Source organism: Helicoverpa zea, chromosome 31, assembly GCF_022581195.2.
Source record: "Helicoverpa zea isolate HzStark_Cry1AcR chromosome 31, ilHelZeax1.1, whole genome shotgun sequence".
In the NCBI taxonomy this organism is placed as follows: Eukaryota; Metazoa; Arthropoda; class Insecta; order Lepidoptera; family Noctuidae; genus Helicoverpa; species Helicoverpa zea.
The window spans coordinates 5,151,472-5,165,917 of NC_061482.1; the positions used below are offsets into that span (position 1 = coordinate 5,151,472).

The following is a 14,446-nucleotide window of genomic DNA, read 5'->3' on the forward strand; positions in this document are numbered from 1 at the left end:
CCAGTCAACTGAAATATTAGATGAGGAGCTTATAATGACTTGGCGCTAAAATTATTATTGAAAAGTCGCACAATGTATCTATAATATAAGCTAAGTAGTTTATATTTATTCTTCATACAAACAATTTTAAATAGAACCTGATTTGTATTCATTATGAATGCCCATTTCCTATTTTATGTTCATCATTAAGTTTTCGCTTAGATATTAATTCAGTTCCCAAAAGAAAAACTTGATGCTAGTTTAAATTAAAACGGACCTCATAACTGATATATCAATATGCTACCTTTTACTAAATATGATACCTACTCCTTATTAGCTGCCAACCCATTATAAATGGTACCCACTCTTTTATTTTTTTAAACCTATATTCGTTTTACTTAGTCGCCGCGTTAAATACATGCCTTTTTATTATGATTAAAATTACGAAATAAGGGATATCAATAAATAATGATAGGGCCAAAACGTATTAAATAGTCCAGTCAATTTGGACATTTAAAGTTACATAAATTCACAACAAGCTGAAAATGGGTGAGATCGTTTAAAATATAATAATAAATAAAATTTCAAAGTATATTTCCCCTGTGTGGAAAAAAAGAATTCAAGGTCAACGGAAAAAAAAAATGATTGTTTTGCGTTTTCTTTTTTTGTGATTTCCAGCAAGACAGTAAGTTTTATCATAATAATATTTTCGGTAAAATTGTTTTCAAAATTATCTATGAACTAATATAATTTTTTTTCCTACGAGCCACTGTTTCGGAGATATAACGATTCAAAAATTACAATGGTGGTTCCTAGGCTATCAGCGGCCAGTCATGATTTTGGTATCAAACGGTAGCTCTAGTACTTAGACTCTAGTAATAAGGAATACCTAACTTTTAATATGGGCGTTATCCCGCTCGACATTTAGGAAAATAGATATTCGCATATTATTGGGCATCAGAAATATATGTGCTTGGACATTCAATTAGACACTTCAAGCTGTGCTTATGTGGTCCCAGCTGTGTTTGTATATCTTGAGCAGCTGTTATCAGTAGTCAGAAGCCAATTTAGGTGTACATGGCAATTGGGTTGTGTTACACTGGGTGAAAGAAAAGTTCAAAAGTTCTGATACAAATGCATTTTTTTCGGTTTTGAAGTACACCACGGGGCTAGAACTTCATACCAGTAATTATAGGACCATACTACATCTGTTAGTACCAAAAGCATTGCTGAATTGGTAAAACTTGACGTTGGTTATACCATATTTATTACTTTGACTAACTTCTATTATGGATAATATGCAGATAAAGTGATTAATTTATCCCATTGTCAAGTCAATTAAGGCATTATAATATAATGACCAGTCATCTATACTAATATTATAAAGCTGAAGAGTTAGTTTGTTTGCTTGAACGCGCTAATCTCAGGATACGATTGGTACGAGTTGAAAAATTCTTTCGGTGTTAGGAAACAAAATTATCCTGTACATCATTCGATTTAAACGAGTATAGGAAATAACAACTCAGCAAAATAATGATCGAGTACTGCGCGCACGATGTGTGCCTAAGATTTGGAAAATTCTCTCATGTTCGGAAGCTACATTATCCCCGTGTAACATCGGCTATATTCATCGGCGGTACGGGAAGTCGTTCCCACCGGAACGCGAGTAAAACCGGGTAAAACGGGTAAAAGCGAAATACTACGCACTGATTAATTACGAAATTTCAGAAACTATATGTAAACTCCTACAAAATGGAAGGTAGGTAGGTTAATTCTTTATAGAGGGAAGACATGTATTAAGGAGGGATTTTACCAAAATCTATTCCTTATGGGGTTAAACGGGGATTGATAGTTCGCATGGAGTCCTGTTATGAAGTCGCGGGCGACCGCTAGTCTTATATAACTACTTATTGTGTAACCACGTAATCCACGTTTACAATAAGAGGAGTGCTGTAAAATCAATAGTGGTTTGTTGCATATAATATTATCCCACGAATGTCTATGAAAAAAAGGATCATGTTTCCGCCCGGGATCGAACCAGGGACCTTCTGCGTGTTAGGCAGATGTGATAACCGCTACACTACGGAAACCTTGAAATCTAGGTTTCAATTTAAGGATCAGTTTCCTGTTGTAAAGGACAATAGTTAGGACATGCAATAGGAATGCAGAAATAAGCTATAACGTGCTCAGAAAAAAATCGTTTCAGACGTTAAAGGTTAAAGAACACCAAAAATACTTTTAAGGTCTAGATTTTCGTTCATCCCATTCAAAAAAAGGAATTCAAAGAAACTAAAGTGAGGAAAACCTGGGAAATGAGATCTTTTATAGTACCTATATCTGATAATCTGTCGATCTGTTTGTCTATATGCGCTCTACATAAACTATGTAATTTCAGACCTAACTATGTGTAAATTTTAATCGAGCCTGAAAAAATTACAAAATCGTTTAAAAGTTTATTTTCGTTGGTTTTAGAAAACCGACGAGGGAAACTCTTGTTAACCTTTATACGTGGATCGATCATACATGGTCAAATGGTCCAAATGGGTGTACAAAGTTAGAAGTGGGGTGCAAGTGTTTTACCCAGCTGTGCTGTTGAAAACAAGAACAGGGGCCAACTAAAGTTTCGTTTCTTTTGCTTGAATTTGAGAAAGCTTCAGTTTTCAACGTGAAAACTTCGATAGTAATCCAGAATTTCAACTGTAACTTTCATAGTTTCCGTGGTGTAGCGGTTATCACATCTGCCTAACACGCAGAAGGTCCCTGGTTCGATCCCGGGCGGAAACAGTAGCTTTTTTGGCTCATCTCGCTGCAAAGGCATTACAGGTTTCCTTTCAGAGGGAAATCGTGTACGTTTAGGATCCAGACGCTACACTTTAAAAAGTCTTGTTTGAGGAAAACTTGTAGTAGCAGGCTCCCCTTTTGTAGATTTGGAGGTTCTTGGAAAATGAAGTCTGGGTCAGTTTTTATAACACGTCCTCCTCGCCGTAACAACAATATGTAATCACCTCGTAAATTTTAATAAACAATTGCTTTTTTCTCATTTCTTGTGACTTGAATATTCAAAAACCCTTACTCGCCCCATCTGGCGACATTATTCATAACGAGAAAATCAGGCATGAACTCCCGCGTAGGGTAGGTACAACGTAAATCAAGACTATAATGGTTCCCGGTTTTCTCTGCTAGATGACAGCATCAGTAGATACGACGATAAAACAACCTTGCTACAAACTAAATTAAATATGTTTAGAAAATGAAGGTTGCAATAAAACTAGCATGGTATTAAAAATAAATACGTCTATTCCATCAAAATATTATTTTAACCGATAACAAATTTAGTAGACCCTGGGTACGGGAGGGATCCATTTCACTTCTCTATCGTCCAACGTTTTGTCAATCACTGGTCTGTATGAAATTGTTACTTTGCCAGAGCAAAGGTCCAACGTGGACATCGAGTGTTTTCTCCAGTGTTCTGTAAAGGACTTCTTTTTCTGAAACAACAAATATCATCGTCACTCGGAGGAAGGAAAGATGAGCGGAGATGTAGTTAGGAAGGTAGGCCAGGCGCCTTCCCGTGGGTCAAGTAGTTGTAGGAAAAGTTTTACAAGAATGTTCGAACCAATTCCAATAAACTTTTAGAGAAAATAGGTACATAAAACCATATCAACAAATTACCTGTCCCTCAGTGGATCTGCTGTAGTCGAATTCGTCAAGTCTCTTCGGGCAATCATCCCTGAAGTGAGCACCTCTGCTCTCAGTTCTATTTTTAGCGCAGGCAACTACCTGAACAGCACATTGGAGCATGTTTTGCAACTCCAGAGCTTCGATCAGATCAGTATTCCAGTTACTTCGCTTGTCTGTCACCTTAATGTCTTCGAAAGCTCTGTACCATTTCTGAATTTCCAGGTCAGCTATGAAAAAGAATGAGGTTTGTAAAGAAGAATATATACGAGTCATAGATGCATTTTCACTCAAAATATTCTGACCAATCTTCTTGTTTACCTTCGTTAAGCAGCTTGGCATCTCTGAATACTCCACATTTACCCTGCATACTGTGTCTCATTGCTTCCCTTAGTTCATGTGGTGCAGCACAGCCACACGCATTTTTGACCTTTTCTAAATTATCAAGTGTCGCTTCGCAGATATTCTGTAATTATGATTTTAAAATCTATACATATAAAAATGAAACCCGCTTTCGGTTGTCACGACATAACATGAAAACGGCTTGACCGATTTGGCTGAAAATTAGAGAGGAGGTAACTTAGATCCGGGAGAAGGTTTTAGGATTAGTTTTTGTCACCATCCGGCTACGGGACGCGGGTGAAACCGCGGGCCAAAGCTAGTTAAGTATATAATTCTATAAAACGCACAGTAACCACTCGGTTATACTCACGTCTTTTAAAGCAACTTGTTTTTCTCCTGGCTTAAAGTTCTTTGCTACAGTTAAAGCTATTGATTTCCCGAAGACTACAACATCGAGGATAGAATTGGCTCCAAGCCTGTTGGCACCGTGCGCATTGCTGACTACCTCACCAGCTGCGTACAGTCCAGGTACAATACAATCCTTGCCATTTTGGTGGACTAGCGCCTGCAATACATTTATATGATTTTATTAATTAGCTACAAGTAACTTGATTTGATCTTAAAATCGACAGAAATATGAATAAAAATGTTGATAAATGTGACTGAAATAGTGCAAAAATTGTCACTCATTTTGTAAAGTACCTCTCCCTTGTAGTTGATGGGTATACCGCCCATGGTGTAATGGACGGTGGGTATGACTGGTACAGGTTGGGTGAACACGTCAGCACCCGTGAAGGTAAAGGCAGACTCCGAGATCCCTGGAAGCTTCTCTTTCAACGTCTCAGCGGGGAGATGGTGCAATTGTAAGTGCACGTGGTCTTTTTTCGGTCCAACTCCTCGACCTGGTAAAAAAATTAATATATCGGATGACCAATATGGATTAAATAATCTATAAAAGTGCATAATTCGAGAATAATATAATAAAAATATAATTTGTGAATTAAATATTGGGGATAAATATAATGACCACCATAAAATGCTTTATACCCTTAGTTTTGTAACCAAAAATATCTACCCTTAGTTTTGTAACCAAAAATATCTACTTAACACCAGAAAAATAAAGTCTAAAAATATTATAGTACCAGCAAAGTGTTACAACTTTGGTTGTCATTTTACATTAAAATGCGAGTTTCATTTTGGTGATCATTTACTATTTTTGTCTGCTATTTGTTACTATATCTGGTGGTCAGTTAAACATAAGCCTTAAATATCTGCCACACCGATGGACCTTCCAATAGATAGTGTGTTGTTATTCGAATTAAATTCGCACTTTATCGAATATTGATTTATGGCTCATGGCAGTGGCGTTGCTACCCAGGGGCTAGACGGGGCACAGCCCCCAAATTCAGATGGCCAGAATCATTACCAGTAAATCTAGAGTTAACTGAACTTTTAAAAATTATGTACTCCCATTGTCAAAATAATGACAAGTAGCAACCGACTTGGACCAAGGCCCAGTTATGAAAAATATATGGCCTTACTACAAAAACTTTAACCCGTGTTTTACACTTGTCTAATAAAATTTTGGCTGCAAAATGAACCATATGTCAACGTCATAATTTGTCATTTTTTTAGACAGGGCATAAACTGACGTTTAAAACTTTTTGTGGTAAGACGGTTAAGGTCTATCTGAAGGATTTAGTGTGCCTTCACATTACGTTGCAAGTAGTACGGCAGCAGCGCGGCTATAGCAGCGCGACAGACGCGATGTTCACAGGCGGCTAAATTCCATACTAAAAAGAGCGCGACAGCCGCGCGACAGCCGCGCGACACTTGATTGTCCATACTGGGCGGCAGCGCGGCAGCCGCGTGCTGTCAGTCGACTTCGAGCCAGTGTTGCAATCGTAAGTTTTAACAATGAGCGAATTTGACACGGAACAATTTATCATGCAAATTCAAACACGTCCAGCTTTGTGGGATTCGACGACGGATGATTACAGCAACAGGACCATGAAAAATAAAACTATGTGAATTGTTTATTCCAAATATCAGTAATAAAACCGGGCCAGAGAAAAGTGCAGCAAGAACACTATTATACTATTCACATGTCGATTTCGAAATTAAGGATCAATCCAGCAAATTCTTTTCTTTTTATGATTGCGACGTTGATGGCACCGAAGGAAAACTAACAAAAGCAGGAACAACAGTGATTTGTCCTCTTTGGAGTCCATTGTAAAATGAACCGGCCACCCTAAGTCGCGCGACTGTATTTGTAATGCGAAGGCATCCGTTGCTGTCGCGCAGCTGCCGCACTGCTTGCGACAAAATGTGAGGGCGGTCTTAATATGATTAGACACACTGTGTATATTTTGTCAAGATATGTTTTAGAAAATTTTGCAATAAACAGGTTTGCAAAATCAAAATTACCAACCTTGTCGTATTTCAGTGGCCATTGATCTAGATACGACGTCACGACTAGCCAAGTCCTTAGCTTTGGGAGCATACTTCTCCATAAAGCGCTTGCCTTCGCTGTTCACCAGATATCCACCTTCACCACGAGCACCTTCCGTCATTAGGCAACCTGAACCATACATACCTGAAAATTCAATTAACATAGCATTAAAATTGCATTATTATTATTTTGTATGTCTCTACCAGACCTCGGGACTATAGAGTCCCGGATTTTTGGGAGGCGAACGTGGGGCCGAAGCCAACACGCTGAAGCCCTTTTGAGACAACTTTAATGAAATGGCGACACAAAACCGACGATTATCCCCGTATACACTATAGAAATGTACCCAAGGAAGGACAATCCCCGGTTCTGTGCTAAACAATTGCTAACTATGGAGGAAAACTACTTGGGCTATTGTGATGGGATGTTAGTGGACTAGGAATTGGAAGACTATGAGAACTATGGCACCTGCCGATAACAATGTTTGCACACGTAAAAATGGCAGGTGGAGACTCGCCAACTCACTTACTGGGCCCTCGGGAATCAGTCACTGAATAGCAACAAGAGGGCAACAGGTACATGAGCGGCTGAAGGGTGAGGATACCTCGGCTGACTTTAAACGCAGATCACGCGCTCCCTGTGGGTCCAGCATCACCGGCCCACTCGCCACTTACCACGAGGCACCTACCCTCCGAGTGGGCTGTTAACCCTGCGTTGATCTAATGTTGGTAATTGTAATGTATCGAGTGTTCAGGTCTTCTTCGGTGCAAGGACTTAATAAAATTAAATAAATTGCGAATAACCAATAAAAGAATAGTCTAATAAAATAATTATTATATCTGTAAAAGGGCCCTGGATGAGTTCCTGTGTAAATTGGATTATGAACGGACTGAACAATTCATTGAAATATGTAAATAAAATATATATTATGAATTTCAATTTATAACCATATATGTCAGAAAAAAGGTAACACGTAGGTACACACAGAAAAAAATATATTTGTTTAAGATATATACAACATGTAACTTAATTAACGCACATCCTGAAATTAGTTTGTTCAGAATCGTTTACTGAATCGATTCATTTTTAATATAGGTAATTTTTTATCCCAAAAATAATTAAAACTACGGAAATTATTGTCATATTAACCCCCTGTATCATCATCATCATCATCATCATCATCATCATCTCAGCTATGACGTCCACTGCTGAACATAGGCCTTCCCCTTTGATCTCCACAGATACCTGTTGGAAGCGACCTGCATCCAGCGTCTTCCGTCGACCTTTATAAGGTCGTCTGTCCACCTCGTTGGTGGACGTCCTACGCTGCGCTTGCTAGTCCGTGGTCTCCACTCCAGCACTTTTCGGCCCCATCTGCCATCTGCTTTGCGAGCAATATGGCCTGCCCATTGCCACTTCAACTTGCTAATCCGGTGGGCTATATCGGTGACTTTGGTTCGTCTACGGATCTCCTCGTTTCGGATTCGATCACGTAGAGAAACACCGAGCATAGCCCTCTCCATAGCTCGTTGAGCGACTTTGAGCTTTGAGATGAGGCCGATAGTGAGAGACCACGTTTCGGTCCCCCCCTGTATAGTCAAAACAAATTCAAATAGACCGTAACTCAAAGTAATAAGACTTTGTGTATTGTGGGCTTTTTCCGTAGTTTCATTGTTAGTAATTAATATATCAATATATAATATTAATTACGTTACATGTGTATATACATATAATATTAGTTTTTTATTTATTTAAGGGTTTGCCAACAGCTTCTGTGTACTTACACAGCGTGTGTGGACTTACACAGTCGCCAATTACAGGTTAACCAACATACGCTAAATAATGATAGAATTTAAAACTAGAAAATTATACAAACAAAAAACAAAAACCAAAAAACACTTCTTACTAAAATTAAAATTCAATATATAAATATATATTAAAAAAAACGCAACCTGTTTGTCTAGTTATTTTGCTTATACTACTTGTTTACGCTAAACTTATTAACTCGTTATCGGCATCCACTACATTGTAACAAAATAACTATTTAAGAAAAGAGTGTCTTATGTTCATAACGTTACGATTGCAAATTCATGTTATAAGGAGAATCTCACCTTGCCGTAACACAGTTTTTAACTAGCACGGGAGGTAAAGAATTTTTTCTTATATACCGTCAATGGACATTTTATTATCAAATTAAATTGCATAGTTGTGGTGGCATTTTTGTTACGAGTAAGTAATATGTAACTAATAATTTTCAGGTAGTTTAAGAATGCACCTCTTACCGTTTCAATGTACCGACCTAATAATTAAACACCGTGTTAATTAAGAACTTAGAGTATAAGTAATATTGTACTGGTTACTGTATTTAAAAAATGAAATAAATTCTATTCTATTCTATAATAACACCGGAATCCTTTTCTTCGAACTGTGTCAGACTTTTGATCAAAAACCGCCACGTTTCTTCTGGAGCTTCTTTTTGTCGTAAAATCCTACAAAGAATTCCGCAGATCCAGCAGGTTTTTGTACAATATCGAGAGGCTCCTTATGCTCAAATTTCTTTGAAACGTACCAACGGCCTAGAGTGGTAGCTACCTACACGACTAAGACCAAGTGGCTTATTCCTCATTGTGTGTACTAACCAGTGGGGTGGAACTGAATGAACTCCATATCCTGCAGCGGAATACCAGCCCGCGAGGCCATAGCGGTTCCGTCACCAGTACAAGTGTGCGCGGCTGTGCACGAGAAGTACATCCTCGGGTAACCTCCAGTTGACATTACTGTGTGCTTGGCTTGGAATCTGCAAGAAAATCCAAATAAAAACATTAATTTGGCTTTTGACTATGGGATATAATATAATACCTATATATTACATCCCGAAATGATATATTTTATCGCTCGTCACACATTTTGAAAAAAAAAATATAATTTGGGATGGAGTTTATATGATAGCACAGTATATAGTATAGTATAAATTATAGCACGAAATGTATGACGAGCGATTAAATAGTATACCTCAGGATGTAATATTATGTTTAATAATATTCCATAGTGAAAAGCCTTCCGCACAAACAAAGAAACCCGCCTTCTTGAAATCTCAATTGACGAACTGAAATAGTAGAAACCAATTGAACAGTCGCAATTAGGGCACCTCGTAGCTAAAGCAAGTGTTATTTATGTTAGTCCCACAGTTCGACCTCATCTTCAGTCATAGCTACTCGTCTATATCTATAATTATGTTTCGCCTCACAGTTTTGATGGAAAAGCACCCTTAGCTTGAGGAATATATTTATGTAAAAGTTGAAAAACTAAACGAAAACATCGAGTTTTTTTTTATCAGCCTCTCTTATGTTCAAAATTATGTCAAAAAAAAGTCGTGGTGGCCTAAATGGACAAAAAACCAACCTCTCAAATATGAGGGCGCGGGTTCGACTCCAGGTCAGGCAAGTACCAAAAAAAATTTTCTAAGTTTGTATGTACTTTCTAAGTATGTCTTAGCCACCAATGACTTTCGGATGGCACGTTAAACTGTAGGTTCCGGCTGTCATTGAACATCCTTGGCAGTTGTTACGGGTAGTCAGAAGCCAGTCAAGTCTGACACCAGTCTTTAACCAAGGGGTATTTGGTTGCCCGGGTAATTGGGTTGAGGGGGTCAGATAGGGCAGTCGCTCCTTGTAAAGCACTGGTACTCAGCTACATCCGGTTATTCTGGAAGCCGACCCCAACATAGTTGGGAAAAAGGCTCGGAGGATGAGGATGGAGGATGATTTATTACTAGCTTTCGCCCGCGGTTTCACCCGCGTCCCGTAGCCGGATGATGACAAAAACTATCCTAAAACCTTCTCCCGGGTCTAAGTTACCTCCTATCAAATTTTCAGCCAAATCGGTCAAGCCGTTTTCATGTTATGTCGTGACAACGGAAAGCGGGTTTCATTTTCATATATATAGATAGATTAAATACCTGTGAATGCTTCCATCATCCATGTCTAAAGCCAGACACCCAACAACTTCCCCATCCTGCACCAACAAATCTAGCACAAAGAACTCTGTGAAAGTATCGATATTCTTAAACTTTGTATAGTATCCATACAACGTGTGAAGTAGGGCGTGACCGGTGCTGAAAAACAAGAACATTTCATTTTATAAGACCTGAAAGAATCCGTTAGTATATATTTTTGATAATGAGTGGTGACTGACATACAGTGCAACCAAAATTATATGTACTTTTTTTTTTATTTATTTATTTGTTTGATTTACACGACTTCAGAATATAAATGTATTTACTTTATATTTTTCATTTAATATAAATAAATACGTAAATCTCACTAATTTTATAACAATGTCAGGCTGTCGAAGCTTAACGACTGAACCAATTTAAATGGTATTATGTACGTAGTCAGACGACCTTGTGAAGGTCGCCGGAAGACGCTGGATGCAGGTCGCCTCCAACCGGTATCTGTGGAGATCTAAGGGGGAGGCCTATGTTCAGCAGTGGACGTCCTATGGCTGAGATGATGATGATGATGATGTACGTAGATAATTTAGAGCGTTATATGGGACATTAATATAGGCTGACATACTTTAAATTATAATAATCCGGGTGCGGTTATAGGATATAAGGTAATATGGGTGCGGTGAGCGAAGGAATTTTAAATTGTTGGATTCTGTCTGACATTTGAACATCTTTGGCAATACCTGCTGGTTATAAAATATTATATTAAACTGCCAGAAAGTCTAACAATCTGTTATCACCACCAAGGGGTTACCCGGACAACTCGATTTAGGAGGTCAGATAGGCGGTCGCTAAATGTAAAATATTGGTACTCATCTGCATCAGATGAGAATGGAAGCCGACATAGTTGAAAAATGGGTAGGCAGTTGAAAAATGAATAGACTTTCATACATTAAATATTGACTTACCGGTCAGCAACAGCACACGTCCTTTTGGCTACAGACTTGCCAAAATTCACGGTTCCTCCACCGAAGGGTCTCTGGTATATTTTCCCTTCTTTTGTCCTTGAAAACGGCATGCCCATGTTCTCCAGTTCTAGCACACAGACAGGAGCCTCACGAGTTAGGTAGTGTATGGAATCCTGTGGAGGGAAAAAAGGATTTTCAAAAATATTTTTGCAAACGAACACTACCTGCCTTGTTATTCTAGTAGTCTCAAAGCGCGATTGCTGTGCCCGGGGCTCTAAGTTCTCTAGTTCAAGAACAGCCGCCGTAGCCGAAAATCGGCCGTTTCCCAATATTCTGTGATTTTGCTTAATAAATGAAATGTAGGACATCACTTGTAGGTATGGGGTAAATGTCAAGATTTTATCTCTAGTAAGTATCAACGGATAGAATATTGGGATCGACTATGAGATATTAGATTCTTGAAATATAAAGAAAGACATGACATCTCACGAGAAGATCTAATATTATAGCAGATTAATAACAACGTAGCTGACATAAGAATCATGGCCAAAAGGTACAAACTTACCTGATCACCGAGCCAATCCGATCCTTTGACAGTATCATAGAAATGATATTTCCAATCGTCCGCGTGCATGCTCCCTTTGAAATTAATTAAATATTTCGATATTTTTGTTATTAATTCGACAATGTACTGCAAATTACTAGAAAGCAGCAACAGGCAATTAGAAAGTAAAATATCTTAAACTTTTATTACTTTTACTTCGATCGGCTTTACCGCCAGCCTTTTTTTAATCAAATATTTTATTTTTTTATCGAGACAACTAAATAGGATAAATGAAGTAAATATGTAGCAATTATTGACTGAATACATTTCGGGAAACTTTGCGCGCTTGAATTTGAACTAGGAAGTGACCAGCCAACCAAAACGTCGGATGGCTGGTCAAAAAAAAAATCATTTCAATATTATATATCCGATGTAGTAATTATATTTATTATACGAAGCAAATATAAGCAATTATGTAACAATTTTTGAATAAACTCTCATAGGCCAATGCCACAGACAACCAGCCATTCTAAATCACACGTTGGAAGGTGGGCTAGATACTATACCTATGAAGACAATTTGAAAATCGTTTAGCTCAAGCGTTCTGCTTAGCAACCTCCTACTTGTACGGACGTTTAAAATAGTAAAGTCTGACTTTCAAAATTGGTAAAAGGCATGTCACATTACGAACTACCTACAGTAGCGTTTGGGCTTGTTTGTACTAATCAAGAAAAACAAAATGACTAGCGGAGGTGCCGTAGAAAAATCTAAGAAAGTAGCGCGGCAAAATGCGGGTGTGCGGGGGACGAGGAATGTTAATTTCCTCACATTCGTTCGTTCAAATGTCTTAAAGCACCCGAACGCGCCATTAATTTACTCGTAACTGATCGTTTTGAGTCATGCCTTCCGTTCGTATTCGACCTAGAAGGCGCCTGACCTACCTGCATTATGGAATTTCCGGAACTTACCAAGAGCAGCATTCATGCCGCCCTGAGCAGCAATTGTGTGAGAACGAGTGGGGAACAGCTTGGAAACCATAGCTACTGAGAATTTAGCTTCAGCAAAGCCGATGGCAGCCCTGAGCCCGGCCCCACCAGCGCCGATGACCACGCAGTCATGGCAGTGATGATGGACAGTAAACGAGGCATGACGGATGCTATCTAAACAAATTCAATGTAAATAAGAATTTTAGTATTCTGAAATCAGGATATTAATCTACTAGGCGATTCCGTGATCTTCGTGTAAAACCTCTGGTTCTCCACAAACATTTTAAACCCAGAATACGGTAAATCGGTCCAGCCATTCTCGAGTTTTAGTCAGACTAACGAACAACAATTAATTAATATAAACAATATGAAAAATTTAACCTCTTCCGATCAAAGCGACAACATAGCTAAATGGAATCTGATAACATCTTCGGAATTCCAAGTACTTAATCCCACATGCGTAATGTGTTGAAAACAATGCATTTTACTTACTCTTCGACACCAATTGGGCACGCAAACGCCTTGTCAGCCAACCGGCCTGCTTCTGAAAGTGGAATAAAATGTGTATTTATCATACTATTTAAATTATAATAATGTGTGTTATAGGAAATATCAGTTTTACGGCCACAAACGCTGTGACCATCTTATAAAGAAATATCCCTAAGAGGATACTGCGGAAGCTGATAGCAATAGGGTGTCATGTCAGAGCAACACACACGTCCATTAGCCAAACGTGACACAAAAATCGACGTGATTATCTGTCCCACAAAAGGTATCACGGCGGGCAGCCAAACTCAATGTTCAACAAATGTACGACATTTTAACCTTCCAGTAAAATCTTGCAAATTGGAACTATGGAAAATTAAAATAATACAATAAAACAGTTACCTTTACAAAAAAAGTTATCATGTTTTTTTTTTATAGTTACAATAATAAATTATCCAAATAAAAACACATTAAATTATTTTGTTCAATTCAGTCAAGTTGTAAAATCGGTTTGTAATGTATTGTCATAAATAAAAATGGTGTTTAAAAATTTCGTTTCTCTTTTGTTATTCCACGATTTGTTTTGTGCCAGAAGTAAAAATAGTAACCTTAGTAAAAAGGTTTTATTTAATCAATTACGTACCTTTTTGCAGAGATAGTAATAGGAACATCGATCGATCCCAGAAATTATATTATGTTTGTTTGCGCTTATAGGTTCTGAACGACTGCATAAATTGGACATATTGTTTATCGTAGTTTTATTTATCGGGATAGGTCAGTATGGCGAAAAATATTTAATGTGTGATTTTCATTCGTGATGGATGCATTCTTATTCAGCACGATTGCTATAGGCATGCTTTAGGCTACATGTTTCACACTCGTCCGAATCCCGATGGGGTTACAAGTTCTTTTTATGTCTATGTAAGTCACTGACCTCTATAGTATAATAAGTCTGACCATTAAACTATTTCTAAAACGCATGAACAGCAGCATTTAGTATCTTGAACTATAGATGGCGCCACATTCTGTGGGTTTGCTCATTCCTCTCACCACCCACTAGAT

The 14,446-nt window shown here is 38.1% G+C and overlaps 1 protein-coding gene and 2 non-coding genes across 3 annotated transcripts; 1 reads left to right on the forward strand and 2 right to left on the reverse strand.

The window, feature by feature from the left end:
* Nucleotides 1–1,996: 1,996 nt before the first annotated feature.
* Trnav-aac lies at nt 1,997–2,069 on the reverse strand. Its single transcript has one exon. It is a non-coding gene; the product is annotated as a tRNA-Val (tRNA).
* A 621-nt stretch (nt 2,070–2,690) lies between these two features.
* Nucleotides 2,691–2,763, forward strand: Trnav-aac. Its single transcript has one exon. It is a non-coding gene; the product is annotated as a tRNA-Val (tRNA).
* Nucleotides 2,764–3,255: 492 nt separating this feature from the next.
* Nucleotides 3,256–13,807, reverse strand: LOC124645051 (succinate dehydrogenase [ubiquinone] flavoprotein subunit, mitochondrial-like). The gene is made up of 13 exons (XM_047184786.1): nt 13,787–13,807; nt 13,391–13,442; nt 12,881–13,072; nt 11,934–12,007; nt 11,369–11,541; nt 10,410–10,565; nt 9,091–9,248; nt 6,431–6,595; nt 4,702–4,901; nt 4,370–4,564; nt 3,979–4,123; nt 3,652–3,887; nt 3,256–3,467 (listed from the first exon to the last, which is right to left on the reverse strand). The coding sequence occupies exons 1-13, from the start codon at nt 13,805–13,807 to the stop codon at nt 3,312–3,314; spliced, it is 1,923 nt and encodes a 640-aa protein (XP_047040742.1). The 3' UTR covers nt 3,256–3,311.
* Between the last annotated feature and the right edge of the window lie 639 nt (nt 13,808–14,446).

What these genes read in the sequence shown, in the direction of transcription:
- LOC124645051 (XM_047184786.1), bottom strand. Translation starts at nt 13,807, where the DNA reads ATGATAACTTTTTTTGTAAAG. An exon ending in CGGATTGGCTCGGTGATCAG is followed by an intron (nt 11,542 to 11,933) that starts GTAAGTTTGTAC and finishes TTCCCTCCACAG; the next exon opens with GATTCCATACACTACCTAAC. An exon ending in CCATCAACTACAAGGGAGAG is followed by an intron (nt 4,565 to 4,701) that starts GTACTTTACAAA and finishes AATGTATTGCAG; the next exon opens with GCGCTAGTCCACCAAAATGG.